The sequence below is a fragment of the Chiroxiphia lanceolata genome, chromosome 3 (genome assembly GCF_009829145.1).
Source record: "Chiroxiphia lanceolata isolate bChiLan1 chromosome 3, bChiLan1.pri, whole genome shotgun sequence".
Classification (NCBI taxonomy): domain Eukaryota; kingdom Metazoa; phylum Chordata; class Aves; order Passeriformes; family Pipridae; genus Chiroxiphia; species Chiroxiphia lanceolata.
In genome coordinates, this window is record NC_045639.1 from 63,310,386 (window position 1) to 63,328,962 (window position 18,577).

Genomic DNA, 18,577 nt, shown 5'->3' on the forward strand with positions numbered 1-18,577 from the left:
AATTAATCCACTGTATAGTTAATTACAGATAATCTCAAGTACTAAAATATTCTCAAGTGGAATAGTTTGACACCATGTTACAGACTGCATTGCAAACCCAAATCTATCTATCTATCTATATCTCGCTCTCTGAGGTCTGAAGGTTTTTCTAAATAATACAAAAATATCTTCATTATTTGACATTTAAAGAGAGGAATAAAAATCCCTGAGTAAGCCAAAGACAACTGATATGTATAGCCTCAGAAAACACACGCAAAACCAAGACCAATTTTAAGGCAGCTTCCAACCTCAGGCAGAACACAAATAGAAAACTGATGCATCTCAGAAGAAGAAATCTAATTAATAGGTGGATTTGCAATGACAATAGGTTTTGAATTTTATTTCTAAATGTCATTGCTTCCCTGCTTAATTCGAAAATCTTAGAAAGATACTGCTTCTACTGCTAGGACAACAGGGTCAACATGCACTTAAATTCAAATGGAAATTATTAAATAGTTGTTGACTACTATGATGTGCTTGCACACACTGTTTCAACAAGGAAAAAAACAAACAAACCAAGAACACAAAACAAGAAGCTGACAGAAAACAAGCATACTAGCCAACTACAGAAAGCTGATATTTGTGTTTCCAGGTAAACAAAAGTCATCAGCTTCTTCCACTGAGGTTTTGAAGTCAAAGTGAGTATCTTACAACAGTATTATCTTGGTGGGGCAGAATACCATTTACTTAAAAATTACAACTGGATTCAGATGTAACAAAGACAGGGGCGCAAAGTACATCCTCCTACATGATATGCTATTTGCAAGCCTAAATTTTGAAGTCTGTAGACTCTTCAGGACATTTCCCATCTTCCTGCTTCCCCCTTTCCCATATATACACAAACATATATATATATATACACACACACACAAACATATGTGTATCTTCAAACACATACACTGGAAAAAAGTACCTTCACAGTACAAATTCAATCTTCTTTAAGATCAGCTTGTATTTTTACAGTATAAAGTAGGTATTTTTCTTGATCAGTTCCTTTCTTTGTTTCAGTGTTCTGCCTACACAAATTTATTTTATTCTATTTTTTTCTTGGAAATTATATTTGTATGATAAATTTGGGATAAAAAGTGTAAAAATTCTCAATAGCTGATTCCTAATGCTGAATTAGATTGCTTTTGGGGTGACGGACTGAGAAAGAGGTTTGGTAGCAAACAGTGGAACTCTGAAGCTAGGAAAAAAGAGCAAAGATAGCTATTTTCTTCAGAACTGTAATGCACCAGGAAGACAAACACTAGAAACAGAAATTAAGAATGAAGTGGTCTCCTAAGAATTCATGACCCCTCCCCTTAGCCCAGATTCACAGATTTTCCTCATGAGACATCAGTGGATACTCTAAGACTTGCGCAGCAGCCTACTTAAAACGAACAAACAAAATGTGCTATTTAGGTTACAAAATTTCATCAAGTCTATCTTCACACAACTAGTGTGGAGCATGTGTATCATAATCCAAGTCAGGATAGAAGAGCAGGTTCCCATCTTCCCTACAAACACACTTCAGGGATATCTTGGGACAGAATAGGCCACTGACACTTCTTGTTATCTAAACCCTTCAAATTTTTTCTGTACTGTGACAATTTAAAAATTAAGTACTCTTGTAACAAGTCTTGTCACACCCCTGCTATTAATATTAATAGACTGTCATAAATAAATTACTGAAGTGAAATCAATCATCATATTCTTAAGTATCACAGAGTTTCAATACTAAGGATATTTCCCTCTGAGGCACTGCAGTTTGGCAGTGGCAATCTACACTCTTGCCTACTAGCAGGAGCACTCAGAAGATAACCAGCTGTTGTGTTCTGGCATGTGACGGGGTTTTGGTATGCTGAACAGAATGCTGTGTGATGGAAGTTATTTACAGAAGTAGTTTTTAATACCAAAAGTAGTATGCTCAGTATACAGTAAGAGTCCAAACACTTCTAAGCATTTCCCCCTTAAAGGCCGACACTGAAGTTAAATGGAGCACATGTTAGCAGTTAAATGCTTTCTTCACAGGCCAAATCGGTAGTAGAGTTGTGGCTACAATACAGACTTTGATTGTCTAGTTCAGAAACTTAGACTCAAAAAAACCCCCTCCAAAGTAATAATTAAAAAAAAAACAAAACCAACCAAAACCATTTAAAAAGCAGCACTCAGGGGGCCCATCTTGCTGAGAGTGCACCAGAGCAAAGAGGCTTTCTGGTCTGCAGTAGTGTTTTCGGCTGAGGGAAGATGGCAGGAGAACCCCCTTTCTTCTTCCAGGGCGGTGGCTTTGATGCTGTTACCAGCACTGTATTGCTCTGTTGCACAAAGCACGTATAGCCCTTGCAGGACCAGCTCAGTTCAGGCGAGTAAGGTCCATCCTCACCAGGGCATACCTGTCCGTGACCTTTTCCTCTGCTTTTTACAAAGGCAATAGATAGGAAACACAAATAAACCTGCCAAAAGAAGAAAATACAAAGAAAACCATAACTAAATGCAATCCCTTGTGCGTGTATTGTGTTCTTTCAATATATGTATTCAGGTGGAGCTTTATACATCCCAAGAAAATTTCGACAAGGCATTTGGACAAGCAGAAAAAATATTAGCCTGTAAGAGCCTCTTCAATAATGAGTTGAGCTACACTCATTCTTTCCTTTACAACAAATTTCTGCTAATCCTACACCCATCTCTGACATATTAATTTCTGAACCATGCTGTTTGGTAAAAGATACAAACAAAACTTTTAAAACCACTCTGGAAATCCTTAGATCTAAATCCAAGTCTGATGTAACTAAACTAGTTTTCAATTAGTTTCACATGCAATAGAGACAGCATGCTATAGTTTTACTTTTTTATAAATATTATTTATTTTTACAAACATCCTTATCTATTCTGAAGTAATACCAAATGTTTATCCTTGCCTGGGCAGGATACTATTTATTCTTAAAAGTTTTTTGAGAGAAAGCAAGCTGTAAAAAGTAAAATAAATCACATTTAATCAAGTGAAAAATAGTTTGTCATAGGAGGTACTCTCTCAAATCCAAATGAGATCTCCCCCTTTCTCTTGGCACCAGCTGACTGAAACGGCCAAAGATTTCCTTTTCAGACACCACTAGAGTAACAACATAGAAGAAAACACTCCCACAATCACCAAGGTTCTTGCTTTGCTCAATAGCCTTGTAAATGGTGCATAATGGTTTTCAGCTATGATACTGAGATTACTTTAACAGTGGTGCTGGCAAAAAATACTGCTGTAATTATCTCAAACCCCAAAACTTTCCCATAAATAATCCACGTTTTTGGAACTGCTCATACTGTTGCTCTTGACTGTATCTTATCCAGCCATACCTAGGATGAGACTTCAATGGCATGCCTGTAATTGCAATTAGTGTTATTATATTACTGCAAAACCCTATTAATTTTTAGTATAAACAAAACAGTGGATTATAGATCATACACTATATCAGACTGAAGAGCAAAACAAGTTTTACTGGCATTAAGAAGTTTTTATTGTCTATATTTTTGGAATAAAAATGCTACTGAATAGAATAAATATTTAAGATAGACCCCCCCAATATATATATATATATCTCCAGTGAAGGCAACCTAAATATAGAAATTAATAGCAATATTCCTTATTTAGCCAGATGTAGTCTAGAAAAGCTGTAATAGTATTTTGGTTATAGGTTGACTGGTTATTTACAACCTTATTAATGCAACTCTCCTGGTATATTTTGGCTTTATTATATTAAAATAAAGATGCTACATCCCAGCATGCCTCAGGGCATGCACTGCAAATTTGCAGTGGAGTAAGTAGTTTGGTGTAGAGCTGTGAAGCAACATGATACCCAAATGACATATTACTGCCAACATAAAGAGTAGATATGCACTTGCATGAGCAAAATTATACCTTGATTGTCATGGCTAATTTCCTTTCTGCAGGAGAACTCAGCGAAGCCAGGCAAAGAGCAGATTTGCTAAAATAACTACCTCCACATTAATATAACCACATTAACAGAGCTTTGATACTATATCAAATGAGTTCACAGTACCAGTTTTTGTGATGGAATCCAATTTGGCAGCCCATGCACTGAATCATATTTTGAGTCTGACTCATCCCAATTTGCTGCTTTGTTGCTGCTGCATCTTCAAGCTGGTGAGCTCTTGGGACTATGCCTAGTGCCCCAAAAATCTTGTCATGCACATGGCCAAGATCATAAAACTGTGATTCAATGGGGTGATTAAAGGGTAGGTCCAAGTCAGCCAGCCCCTAGGATTACGTTTAAATTACTCAGGCCTTTGTAGTAGTTTAACTACACTAGTTAAAGATTTTGGGTAAGAAAATCAAATATAGGAGCAAAAATAAAGCTAATAAGCATAAAATGCAAGTAAGGAAAAAAAACACCCAACCAAAACCTAGAGTCAAGCTTTTTAGAAAAAAAAAAGTCATGTGCTTGATACCAAAACAGTATCTGTGAAATGTGTACTTTGTGTCCATCTCTTTGAGATGAAAATACAGAGAGTTCATACAGTGAAAGTCACTGCATAATCAGGATTAGCTTCATTCACATATGTAATTCTTACCTATTACAACAGCTACGGCTCCCAGTGCCAGTCCCAGAACCAGTATTAGGGGTGTAATGAGTAGTTTTCCAGCTGAAATGTAAAATTCATTAAGCAATTCAAAGAAGGTATTTTTAGTTTTCCCTTTCCAACCATCCATAAACATTTCAATATCAGACTCCCAAAAGCCAGTTCATTTTTTAAATACTTTACCTTTACAAATAGGATTCCTATTTGCAATTTCATCCTACAAATCCAGGTAGGATCTATCACCACTCAACCAGCTCCCTGCACACATTTCTTTCTGTACTCTTCACCCACCACAACTCTTCGAGCACAGCTCATTTTGTCCATTAACAGCTTGCATTTACTTCTGTTTCCATTCTGAAGTCCCTCAAGCATTGACAGGAATGTGATAGCTATAAACCTACTATCATTTGGCTCCTCCGGAATCCAACTGCACAGCAACCACCCTGGAAAGATGCCAAGCAAACTAGCATCTTGGAAAGTTTAGGTTAGCTCAAGGTGATGAGAGCACCCCCTCTAAATATGCTTTTTCTTGCTTTAAAAGGCTACAGTGAAGTGCTTGTGTACAGCTGTGATTTAGGTCTAAATCAAACTACAGCCAAGTCTATTTTGGATCAACATTTGTAAGGATATGTTGTGGTACTTACATAAGTAAGGCAGCAATGTTGTGCAGCATACTGGCTAGAGCATATGACCAAGAACAAATAAAGCATGCTCATATTATTTACTTCTAATGAGTTCATGATCATGGAGTGAAGGCAGGGTCCTTCTGAAACAGTGAATCTGAAACTGAACTTGAAACCAAGTTATCTTTCTTGAGTTGCACACTTGAAGTGGAAGAATCTCCCTGTCTCAGTTGGCTGAGCAGATGGATCTAAGATATCACTTGTCTGAGCTGTTTGAAAACACAGAAGGGAAGGCATTTTTACTGATACACCAGCAGTCTGATCAGGGACTTGAAATTTGGCAAGTCTCTAAGTCAGGCATGTGTTTGAAAGATCACCTCTAAAACGGGAGAAAAAGTGAGTTTGTGACTTCTCTCTTCCCTGCCATTCCGTCTCTCAAGTCACTCGTATCAGATTTCAGTAAATGGATTACTTCATTCAATAATGATGTAAACCTCTCCATAACCTGAGACACTAATTTGAGCGGTCTGAAGGAAAAATTAGATATTTTGGAAATATTTACAGCAGTTAAATGAACTGGTCCTTTTCATGCTGTTTTGATAGCTTTTAAATTTCATAGTAGTGTTGTGGGTGGGAAACATTAATTCCTAGAAGAAAAAAAATTGGCAAATATTATTTGTATTACTCTAGTTGCTAGGCATCCTAATGGTGGACCTTCTTGGGACTCCACCGCGCTGCGTTCTATACACATAGAAGTTGTTACCTAAATTATTCAAGTGTAGACAGAAGGATGAATGTAATGTGATGGAATCATGACACACCAAGAAATGACGCTGGGGACTAAGGATGTTTACTGCGGGCACTGAACTGCCCAAAGACCCACTGCCCTATGTCTGTTAGCTCCAAGACTGCTAGTGGAGAGAGCAAATGTAAAACCTGTCTCGGAGCTGAATGAAATCTTGGGTCATTAGCCCATGTGATGAACTCAGCAGCAGGTTATGACCCAGTTTGGTATTGTCCAAAGCTAGTTTTTAGGGATAACTTAAGAAGAAATGGTTGTAAACAGAACAAGCCTCAAAAGGGAACCTTTATTTACAATCACACTCAATTAATAGTAAATAATTTCTCTACTGGGTCACTCTTCATGAAGACTTAGATATTTGTGGTAATGTAGTAACTGTATTTACAGGTGTCTCAGAGGGTCGCCTTACTTGTGATACAGAGGATCATGTTTTTCTGTAAAGTGATGAAGTATTTCAGGAAACATGAGGGAATATTTTTCCCTTCCATAACTTTGGGTTTGGTTGAGGGGTTTAGGGTAATATATACTAACATCCATAAATACTTCAAGAATTCTTTGCCATGTAAAATATTAATAAACTAGTTTTAGAAAACAAATTTAATCATTAGCATATGGGAAATAATACATTTTAAGTCTACATATCATTATTGTTTAAGCAGTAGAGACACTAGAAAAGTCTACTTACAAATCAAAGTAGCCATATCTATGTAGATTTAAGTTCTAATAAAACTTTGCAGTTGTTTTTAAAAGAGTCCTAATCAAGTGTATAGAGATGACTTCTTACAAATCAGACCGACTTAAATGATGAAGTTGCTAATGAAGGTTAGATTATAGAAATGCATGCTTCCTTCTGCAGGGCTCAAAGCTGTGCATACATAAAGTGAACCTTGTGCTCTGCTTGGGACAGGAGTCAGTCAGATCTGAAAACATGCTGCTTTTCCTATTTGAAATGCTGCTTACCATGCAAAAAAATTAATTTGCTTTAATAGCTTCATTGCATGTTGTGTCCTGTTACAGATCCATGAAGTACCTAGCAGTTAAATTTGAATATAGTTCATCCAGCTGAATTCAAGTGGTACTCCAGTGACATCTTAAGTACATTTAAGACAGCTGAACATGTTTTTCCTTTCTGTACAATTCATCACTCACTCCAGTTATAATGAAACATTCTGCCTTCAACACTTTAGCCAAATAATTACTATGAGAATGAAATCTCTAAGTCTTCTGGGACTGAACAATAATAGCAATTTCACTTTACTGTACTGGTCACAGGACGAAGTTTCTCTAAAAAACATGTTGGCTAAAGAAGGGGAAGAAATGTCATCAAATTTAGAGATCACTTCCGCTCTCAGGTTTTCTACTCCCTGTGATTACTATCACATTTACATAACAACTAGTTTGTGAAGAAAAGTATGTTTAAATTTATGCTGCCATAAATGCTTTTCCCTTATTTTTATTGCAGAACAGTTTGTGATTGTATGCACAAACCTTTGCTTCTCAATAGAAACCATGACAGCATGCCAGCCTGCCATGAGGCATTCTTTTCTTTCTACACACTCTACCCAGCCAGATTTTAGAAACAAGCTAAAAAAACCTTTATTGTACACAGCTACAAAATCACATTAACTTAAGTATTTCTTCTCCATAGTAATAAAGAAGTCATAGAAAACACCCACATATCTAGCAACACCTCACCAGTCTCCCACTGACAGCCAAGATAAGATTCCCTTAATTCCCACTACTTAGCTAGCTAGTAGAGGCATTTTACTACAGGAAATCGAACATTTATTTCTTACTACACGTTACTAGAATTTGAGACTTTGCTTTAATGGATTGACTCTCTGCTACCATCTCTTCTTTCTTCTGCTGACTTTCAGAACAGAACCAAAACTCAGGCTTGTACTCTAGCATCTCCTGATGATAATGCTCCTCTCTTGCCTAACAATGTATTTATGTATTTACATTTACAGTTCTAGCAACCAGGACATCCCTGAGCCTAGGCATGATCCCTAATTGGAATTCAACATTTTGGAGTTTTCAGCTTGATCATAAGTCATTAAGACTAGTAAGCTTCGGTTCAGCACAAAACATAAAACACAAACAAACAAAAAACAGTATCGAATATCATGACAAAGTAGAATCTGATGCATGGTCCATAAAAGAAAGATGAGCAGGTAAGCAAGCTATTATTATTTTTTACTCAATTTCATGATAACAGAAGTAACCAATGAAATCATTAGGAATCAATAAAAACCAACAGGACTTTTGCCACACAACACACAGTAAAATCCTAGAACCTCTACCAGAAGTGTTTTGGAAGCCAAAACTTAAGAACTGTATAAACTACTGAAGGATAAATCTCCTGATATTTATTAATCAAAGGTTCAGATACAAACCTTAACTAAAGAAGTGTCCTGTTTAAAACAATGATTACTGGAAACAAACAGGGAGCGAGATCTTATTTCTAACTGACCACTGCTAGGGACAGACTCACCAGGCAGACCTTCACACAAGTCCAAGTAACAGGCACAGATCAATTCTGTTGAAGTTTTACAAAGACAGATGATCCTAGCAGATTTGCAGCATTGAAAATGGCAGAATCTACAAACTGAACTGACACTGTATCACAGTTCGGGATTATACCCTCTGCGAAGAAAAATGTCAGTAGGTACAATCTTACAGCAATATATTGTTGTCTTAAAAAAAAAAAAAAACACGTGAAAACCCACATGTGCACTTTTGTGGAAAAAAATACAAAAATCTAGACTAGCTCATATATGCAAATCATAGTCAAAATCTAATCCAATGGAGGAAGAGCTGTGACCTCAATTCCAGATTTCAAATCTGATGCAAATTTTTAACGCTGCTAATTTTTTGTTTTCATGTGTGAGTTCTGTTAGGGCTCTGGAGTATTTTGGTAGTTATTCATAAAGTGCAACAGAACCAATATTAAAATTTAGAGTTCTAGAGATGACAGGGATTTAAGCCATGAGCATCAATGCAGAATTTTTGAATTATTGTCAACTGGGGTGTTAATGAGCTATTGTAAAAAAGAGGGTCATTAACTACATGTGCTGGCAGGTCCAGCTAGCTCTGTCTCTATTCAAATGATAACCATTCTTTTGAGAAATTGCACCATATGACAGCGGTAGTCCTGGAGAGACATTTTTAACAGAAAGTCCCTATGAGAAATGTCATCTGAGGCTTTGAGCTTTGCTAATCTTTCTTATTTACTAATTAAAGCAAACCACAAGTACACTTGCAAACAGGAAATTAAAATAAAAATATTTTATACCTTCTGTATCTGTGATCTTTTAAATATGAACATATACATCTTCACCAGTGAACTTTAATTCATATATTCTCTTCCACATTTCTCTATTGTCGTCAAGTTGATGTTGGCAAATAAAATAATTTTGTTTCTTACTAGTAACAGCTGTTTTATTTTAAAAGGAAAAGGCTGTGTATTTTTGTTTCCTAAAACAACAAGCAAGGTAAATATAAACTAATTTTAATAGTACTTATGCACATGCAGTACGTGCATCTGTATTTGGGACTTCTTATGCTACATTAAAACATTCCAACTACATATTTAGATACCTTAAATGTAAACCAATGCAAATATTACCAGACTGATAATGTTATTTTTTGGAGATCTATGTTGTGATAAAACTCACTTGTTTTATCTTTGCATCTCCATTGCACAGAGAAGGTTTAATCTTGGGCCTACAAGTAAGATGGAGAGGGATTTTTTACAAGTGCATGTAGCAATAGCACAAGGGGTAATGGTTTCAGACTGAAGGTGGGCAACTTAGATTGCATATAAGTTTTTTTATAATGAGGGTGGTGAACCACTGGCTCAGGTTGTCCAGAGATGTAGTGGATGACCCATCCCTGTAAACATTCAAGGCCAGGTTGGACAGGGCTCTGAGCAACCTGATCTAGTTGCAGATGTCCCTGCACATGGCAAGTGGGCTGGACTAGATGGCCTTTAAAAGTCCGTTCCAAACCAAACTATTCTACAATTCTAAGAAGGCTCCCCATGATTCTGTACATGAGCAGCATTGACTTGGTTATGTCTCTGAGAATGGTCTGTTGCTACAGCAGATACTACTTACACCAAATGTAACAAGATCCATTTTAAAACAGCTTACATTTTTTGCCATTGTGGCTATTAATAAATGTTCTTCTGAAATCTTACTAGAGTGCTTTGAAACAGTTCTTGAGTTTTAAGTCTAAATTTATTCATGAAATGTTTCTACCCATGTGCCTTAGTGCCAAAATTGTTTTTAATCTAGACTAGATCTTCTCATCCACCGGTATTAATATCCACAAAATGTGTCAAGAGCAGGCACCTCCAATCATTTTTCAATTTTCATCCACTTTCTTGTTATTCATGCATCTTTAATTCACCTCTCTGATAAAGTTTGTTATAAAGCCTTGCAAGTTCCTGAGGTCAAATTAATGGGCTTGAACAACTTATTGTTGCTTGTTAAACAAGCATTCCGGGTTTGTGAATCTTCCACAGCTTTGCAGATCAGCCAGATCGGCATTTTTATTACCAGGCCTACGGTTGTGTGCCAACTCTTGTGTTACTCTAAAAATCACTCAGTTTTCTTACTGGAATATGCTGGGCTCAGGAATAATGTTTTTACCTCAGGTCTGCTGACTTCTATTACCACATGTACATACTCTTACCTTTACCTCTGCAATCAACATCACCAATTGATAAACTCAAAGCATTTCCTAATCCTAGGTGAATTCCAAGTCATTTCCAATTTCTATGACTTAATTCAAAGTACAACAAGTTCTATTTTCCTTATCAGGTCCCCAGGTTTTGACATTAATACAACCATTTTATATGGTTGTATTTTGGGATCATATTTCTGAGAGAAAGTAAATGTATATTATTTTCTTTTAAGCTGGATATTATCTGAACTGAAGTTAACAGTTAAAAAATAACCCAGATCAAGTTCAAATCATAACAGCGCTTTATTCAAACAGATCCTTAACAGAGAGGTTAAAAAAAGATTCCTGCTCTTATCCATTTCTCCTATATGCTTTTAGAATAATAAACACAGCCAGCCACATGCATATTGACAGCATTTTTCCAGTTTGCTTATGTATTACCAAAAAAGGTTAGGAAACAGAAGCTACCAGAAGAGGACAAAATACTTACTCATACAAGTCTATCTAAAAAAGGAGTGCAAATGTGATATATTTAAATATATTTGATACCCCCCCTTTACATAACTGAAAAACAAGTTGCCCATCCAATACTTTAAACCATGTTTTAATTTAAATATTGCCTTATCCCCCCAATCACTTCATTGTGCAGCTCTCCACAAGGAACCTTTATCCACTCACCACAAACAGAGCCTCGCACTAATCTCCTTAAATGTGGTCTCTCGGGGAGGTAGCGGTATTTGCATCCAAAGATACTGAGGTTTGACGTGTGATCTCCAAAGAAGCGGAGCTGGCGGTATCTCTCCCCACAACGGTAACAGAAATTAGTGTTACACTGTGAACAGGTCATGTGGTCACACCCTTCGGTTCTCTGGATGTGGATCTGTACGAGAAGAAGGAAAAAAAAGTTATTTTCCCCCTTCCTTAAGCACAGGAAAGCAGCTACCCAGTACAATCCATGTGCCAGATGAAAAGACACTGCAAGCAACACCTTGCTTAAGTCTGCATTTGCATTATTAATACTGCAGCTGGCTTAAGACAATAATGGTTTTCTAAGGCAAGTTTCAGAGCATTAAATACGAGTTATAAGTTGTTTCCAGATTTCCATTTTCTGTATAATTCTCCTTCCTTGCTTAAACACTCTTCATATCAGATGAGAATATGAATGATCCTTACCCTTATTGAAAATTTGTTTTTATTTCTGAAGAAGACACATTAGCACTGAACTTTATTAAAAATAAAAGCAGCCCAGTAAATGTAGCTATGAACTCTGTTTGACCTCTCCACAGATGGGTTTTCCTCTCACACCACCTGTGGCCCCATCCCTTTCCCATCACAAATTGATTTGGTATTTTGTAATATACACCAGAAAGACACTGCTGTTACAGTGTATCGTTTCACAAGTATTTTTGTTGTTGTGGCATTGTTTGTTGTTGTGGTTTTTTTTTCCCAGAAAGATTCCACAAACCATATTAAAAATTACACCAAGCGTCATGATGCCAACAGTAGAGCATGAAGCAGGGCTGCCTAGGTTCTACATCCATCTTTCTGCTGATTGCCAGCAGAAGTAGTTCCATTCCTGTATCTCCATGTACTCTTCTGCAAACTGATAAAATTTACCTACTTTGCACAGATCTAATAAAGCTCTGGTTTTTGTTAACAGTTCCAAGAGTCTTTGGAGAGAGGGTAATCCTGGTCCTGAGTATTCCATGAAATCAAATACGATTACATGCTACTTTAAAACTTGTCAACGAAAACCACAGCTAATGGAGTGGTAAACACATGCTCTTCCTAGCCCACAGAATTGGTACACACATCCCACATACAACCCCTGTCCCACGTCCTGAGACCACATTCCACAGTTGTCCACAGAAAGGCAGATAAAATTACCTAATAATTGAGGCTGAAAGTGACTCTTGGAGGTCATCTATTTTAACCCCTAGCTCCAAGCTGGACTAACTTCAAAGTCAGATCAGATTGCTCCAAGTCTCATCCCATTAAATTTTAAAAATTTCCAAGTATGGGTATGTCACCAGCCTCTTTGAGCAACCTGTCCGACCATCCTTCACCACTCTCCCTGGGAATATTTTTTCCTGTTACATACAACTGGAATTTTATCTGTTGAAAGTTGCAATGGATAAATGAATGCCTCCTGAAATTCCTACAGATATCTACATATATTTATTTTTCAGAGAGATACAGGAAAAGACAACACATCACTACTCTGTGACCCTGTAAGCATCAGAGACACTGATAGCTCAGGTACCTCAAGAGAGGCTCATGGCTCCTGAGGTATCCAACATTATTGAGAGGGTCATATGTGTTTATTCTTTGGTGCTGATCAGGGGTCATCTGGGATCACACCTGACTCACCCACACATCTACTGAAATTGGCACTTTATACATGTAGCAAAGTGATGTTTTCCACCAGCAATATTCACGATAAAAGATCCAGTGGCAGATGTAGTTAACAGCAGTTCCAGATACACCTGCCAACGTCTCTGTGTCAACAGCAGTGATCTCAGAATTTGCACGTCTACACTTTCAAATGCTGCTTTCAAACATAAGAGGAGAAAGACATTCACAAAAGAGAGAATTGGGCTATAAAAATACTTTCTAGTGAGAAAGGATTCTAGTAGACTTACATTTGCCCCAGAGAAGGGATGCAAATAGCATCCCTTATGACCAAGCAACCCTCTCCACCCTGAGAAAGCCTGCTGTATCACAGCTGCCCTGTTTTCCAGAAGTACCTGAAAAAACACCATTGCTGATGAGCTTTATAAGCCACTTGATTTTAAAACTTTCACATTTAAGCACTGAATAAGCAAAGCAGAAACAGAAGTCTACTCAATATTGTACCAACTTAGCATAACTTACAAAGTTATATGCTATTTTCTTCTAGAAGGGACATTATATTGTCAGTTTGACTTTTGTTTTTACTTTTCAGGTTACATGTGAAAAAATGTTGACCTTGCTCATAGAGCCACAGTTTAATGTAATTCCTAAGATTAACTTGAACTGAAATGAAGGAATTTTATTAGTGACTTAATGTATTTTAACAAATTAACTTTAAATTTTAATTCCAATTAGTTTTTCAGGGGACTGAAATTCAGAAAGCAACTGTATGGACTTCTGCAATTTTAGAGGTAACTTTCCTTATCTGCTGATTCCATCTTAAAAAAGCACATGAGGGAACTAGATCTTATCCCACTAATGAGAATTAACTGGTTGTTTTATCTTCTTTTTGAATCAAAACCATTGAATTCTCCTTTCTCTTCTCTAATTTACCAACCCAATTAAGTTACCATCCATCCTAACAAAGTCTGTATGAGCCTGGAACCTATAAAAACCCTAGATGCAAACCAAAACTACTTCATGTTTCAAAAATAAATTAATTTTTTTTGGTAGTAAGAACTTCAAGGAGATGCTGGAAATAGCTTTATATGTTCTACCATTCATACCTTTCATAAATATTCACACCTCATAGAAACTGCCTGCCAACTGCCTACCCATGCTTTCCTAGATGCAAACCAGCTCCAGTTAGCTAGGCACCACTGCTGAATCATTTGACAATCTACTTCTTTCTACTCTAAGTCCTCCAGTCATACTGTCCTCTTTAAACATAAAAGAAGTTGATACTTCTTTTATGGGATTTATTTTATTACAGACACATACTGCAATTACATATACTTTATGTTGCTTCCTGAAAAAGTAAATCATAAAAAAAATTTTAGCGAACACTTATCTGCACATATGTAACTATCTTCAAAAGTTGCAAATCTGGAACAACTGGTTGTACTTGCCCATATTTTTTTTTGTTGAAAGAACATTCCTTTTTACAGTGAGGAGAGACTTTATCAAAAAAATGAAGTAAAAAAAAAACCCCAAACCTCAGATGCAGGGCTTGGACTCTCGGTCACATGCATGCAGACTGACAATGCCAGATGAACTCTGCTGCTTTCAAGCCTAAGACATGACATCTCACCAGATCAGCTTCAGCTCTGGTTCACATGGACATGCCTCCCTGCCCTCCAGATAATCCACTGACAGAGATGGATTACAAATCTATAAATTGAGAAAGCGATAGCTGATGGATCAGATATCACATGACTGTTCCTGCTCCACTGGCAATACCACGGTATGCAACAGGCAGCCGGGGGAATGTATGGGGCCAGGAATGCAGCTTGCTATAGTTAGCTGCAACTGTGTGGGGTCCAGAGCTTTGTAACTGCAGGGTTCCCAGCAGCACCATGAGGGTAGAGGAGGCAAGGTGAGAGCACAATGACTGCAAGCACAGTTTCTGCCTCCAAACATTCAGTAAATGCAACAGGCTTCATCCTACACCCAATATCCATTCAAAACCAAAAACATGCCCTCACCTTACAGGGAAAGGTTTAGTCATTCAGAAACCCAAAAATGGCTTCCAGAACAATAGGGGTAAAAATTACACATCAAAGGCAAACACACCTAGCTCAGAGTCTTAAGGAAACAACTAAAGTAGCACAGTAGCTATTTCAGACCTTCACTTTACCTCTGAATGTTACAAGTCCTCTCATAGAAATCTTCTAGGGAAACCACTGCCAAAAGTTCTGAGGGTGAGAATGGCTGTTTCTCCTCCACTCCTGAAGAGAATCTGCACAGCTTTATCCCTTTGTATACACAAATAAGGACCCTCCTCCCTCCAGAGGATGAGAATTAATTTGCAGAGCACCTTCAAAATCTATGCCCTGAGTTATAACACTTATAGTAATCAGAACGGATAAGCCACAGATAAGAAGTACACACTCCTTTATTTGCATTGACATCCTTGTTTACTTAAACTTCTGTTGCTGTTCAAAGCTTTCTAAACTAGAGCTGCTGTGTGGTGTTTCCTCAGACAGTGTTGTTTTTGAAATCTGTGGTAAGATAACACCAACATGAAGTACTTCCTTGGTTTGCTGTACTGTAAAGACACTTGCGGAAACAAAGGCATTTTCCTGCAAGCACCTAGCTAGAAATTGTAAAAAATAAACCCCTAAAACAGTAGTAGGGAAAGACAAGTAATGTTATAGATTTAGTCAAATGGCATCCAAAAACATGTAGCAAGTTTGCATGCATTAGCCAGCTCTCTCTAGAATAGGACCAGCACTTTTTGGACAAGTCTTGTTGAGAAAAATTGTCTATGCTGACTTCCTTAAAATAGCTTATAGTAAATTTGGAAAAGGTTCTATTAAAAACAAAAAAAAAATATATAAAAACTAATTTAGGATACAGTTAAAAAAAAGTAGCGTATTTCCATACTAATATACAATCAAAACATGGATCTACAATTACATAGTTGGACAGTGTGTAACATTATTATCTTATGTAAACATACTTTAGAGAGACTAGGTAAATAGAAGCTATTCCTATTAGATTCACTGAAGTTGTATCCAGCTACAGCAAAAAACAATCAAGTTTAAGCTTATTCAACAGTCCCCAATATATTTAGATTACAAAGGATTATGTTCTTTCAAAGCACTTACCAAAACCGCTGCAAAACTTGTGAATACTTGCCTGAGGATCTGCCAATACATACATGCCCCCATAAATGTGTTTCCATTTTCTCACCTGCATGCCCAGACAAGATAATAATAGTGCATTCGACTTCTCTGTGGTACAGCTACTTAAAGAGAGAGTCTGTATGCGTATGCATCTATGTGGTATGTATAAATAATTATCTTCAGAAGGTATCTGTAAAATATGGTCACAGTTTACACTGTAATCAGTAACTTCGGAAGTTACCAGTAATTTTACAAATTACCTAAGCAAAGAAATTCTACCTCTACTGAAATTTCTATCTCTAATTTTTCTTAGTTTCAGTTTTAGCGTAAAGACTGAATACTAATATCTTCAGACAAAATTTCATCTTGACTTTTCCTCAATCTGTAAACTTTGGCTGTTGCAAATTTTTAACCAACACACGAAAGAGGTTAAAAATAAAATATGCTGTCACCTGAAACATTGACTATGTGGACCTAGAACAAGAATAAATTAAATGGTATGTTATCAACTCTATTTTCTCTGTCTTTCTCTTTATTTTATTTGGAAATATGCTTGTCATTTGATTCAATGTTATTTCATATAGAAGTTTTAGGGGGATGGCTGGAGAAAGAAAGGCAGAGAAGTGTTAGGTCTAATCCCCTTGACTCCAGATTGTTAACTGTTGGAATGCTTATCCCCACGTGCCCAGATATCTACTAAAGACTTGATGAAGAGCGCTGCCGAAGATGTATTTTTTTAATTACTCAATAACCATTGAAAAAAAAGAAAGAAAAGAACAACAGTATCACTAACCACTGGCTAACCATTGGTCCTTCGATTACTTGCTAGTTATAGATTTGACTTAAAAATAAACAATGTGTTGATAGAAACATTTTGGAGATTGCAGACAGGAAGAATATTTTTCATCTCTGAAGAAAAAAGTATCAGGAGTAAGGGTAGCAACACAGTTTATAACAAAGTTGAATTCCCTCTTCAATATTCACTTACAATACACATCAACAGAAAGGACTTGACAGAGTTTCTTTTTTCTGTGCTACTTTCATAACTTTCCATACTGCCTCCCACCATGTAGGAGGTTTTATTTTCCTTTGATTATGGAAAGAAACCTAAAGTATTTTTGAAATTAGCAGCCTAACTCATGCAATTTTATGCTTCACAATTAGTGACAAGCCACAAAAGTTTCAAGTGTCTAGCCTTTTTTTTTTTTTGAAGATGGTGAAAAGAGTTGTACATTTAAATATGGCATTTTAAATTTATTACTTATTCAGGCTGAATATGTTACAGTTAGCAGTTTTAGTTCCTTTCTCTTTCCAGCTAGCAGCCTTCTTCTCCTTGTTTTTCCACATTCATACTTTTTTGCTTGGTCCACTTTCTTCTTTTTTTGGACAACTTATTACAGTAGTTACATTATTTGCATTGTCACAAAATCTGAATCCGGACACAAGTCAAAGAATTAAAACCAAAACACAGGTCCCACTCCAAAAGGAACAAAGGATTTTATTTTATGACTTCCCAGAAACTGAACATTTTTAGAACTGGCTCAAACCTATCAACTCTTACCAAAGAGCAAGCTGTAAAAACTCTTAAAATGTCACATGTGCATGAGGGAGGGTAAACAACTAGCTGTTGATTTTAGAGATTTCCAGTTTTGCTTCATGTTTCAAAATCTTTCAAGCTATGGCATCACAGGCATTTCTTTCCCAAAGACCAAAATGAGACACTTACTAAGCTGATGAACATTTTCTTATTTGCACAGTGTAAGACTCAAAGTGTGACATATACTTGGTATATTTACGAGTAAATCTCCCTTTCAATATTTATTTTCTACCAAACATTCCAGTTTCCTTACTTTGTCCTGTCTATGTAGATTTAGAGTAATAGAAAATTTCAGACTAGGTATTCTCTTTCAAAAAAAAAAAAAAACGCTCTTAAGGTTTTGACTTACTACTCCCTTGGTGGCTGGAGATAGGTGTTATGAAAAAAAAATAGTGAACCAAGGTAACAGCTCCTTCATTAAGGACAACCAGGTCAGGGGTATGCAGGGCTGTTGAATCTCATTTGAGTAGTAGGAAGTATTTCCTATCCTGGAATAGATTAATGATATTTTTAGGGCGTATGACTACTGCACTTCAGTGTTGAAAATTAAACTAATTAGTAAGAAACACTTCACAGAATCATCTAGGTTGGAAAAGACCTCAGAGACCATCAAGTCTAACCTTTGACCATCACCCTGTCAACTAAACCACGGCATGAAGTGCCATGTCCAGTGATTTCTTGAACACCTCCAGGAATGGTGACTCCACCACCTCCCTGGGCAGCTTATTGCAATGTT

General features: G+C 36.8%; 1 protein-coding gene across 1 annotated transcript in view; it reads right to left on the reverse strand.

Annotated features, from left to right (window-relative positions):
- Positions 1-702: 702 nt before the first annotated feature.
- Positions 703-18,577, reverse strand: part of RNF217 (ring finger protein 217) — a 58,036-nt gene continuing 40,161 nt past the window's right edge. The window contains exons 4-6 of the mRNA XM_032683354.1: positions 11,404-11,605; positions 4,603-4,674; positions 703-2,474 (exon numbers count right to left, since the gene is read on the reverse strand). Coding sequence (XP_032539245.1) covers positions 2,401-2,474; positions 4,603-4,674; positions 11,404-11,605 — 348 coding nt within the window. The 3' untranslated portion in view covers positions 703-2,400. The remainder of the gene's footprint in view (positions 2,475-4,602; positions 4,675-11,403; positions 11,606-18,577) is intronic.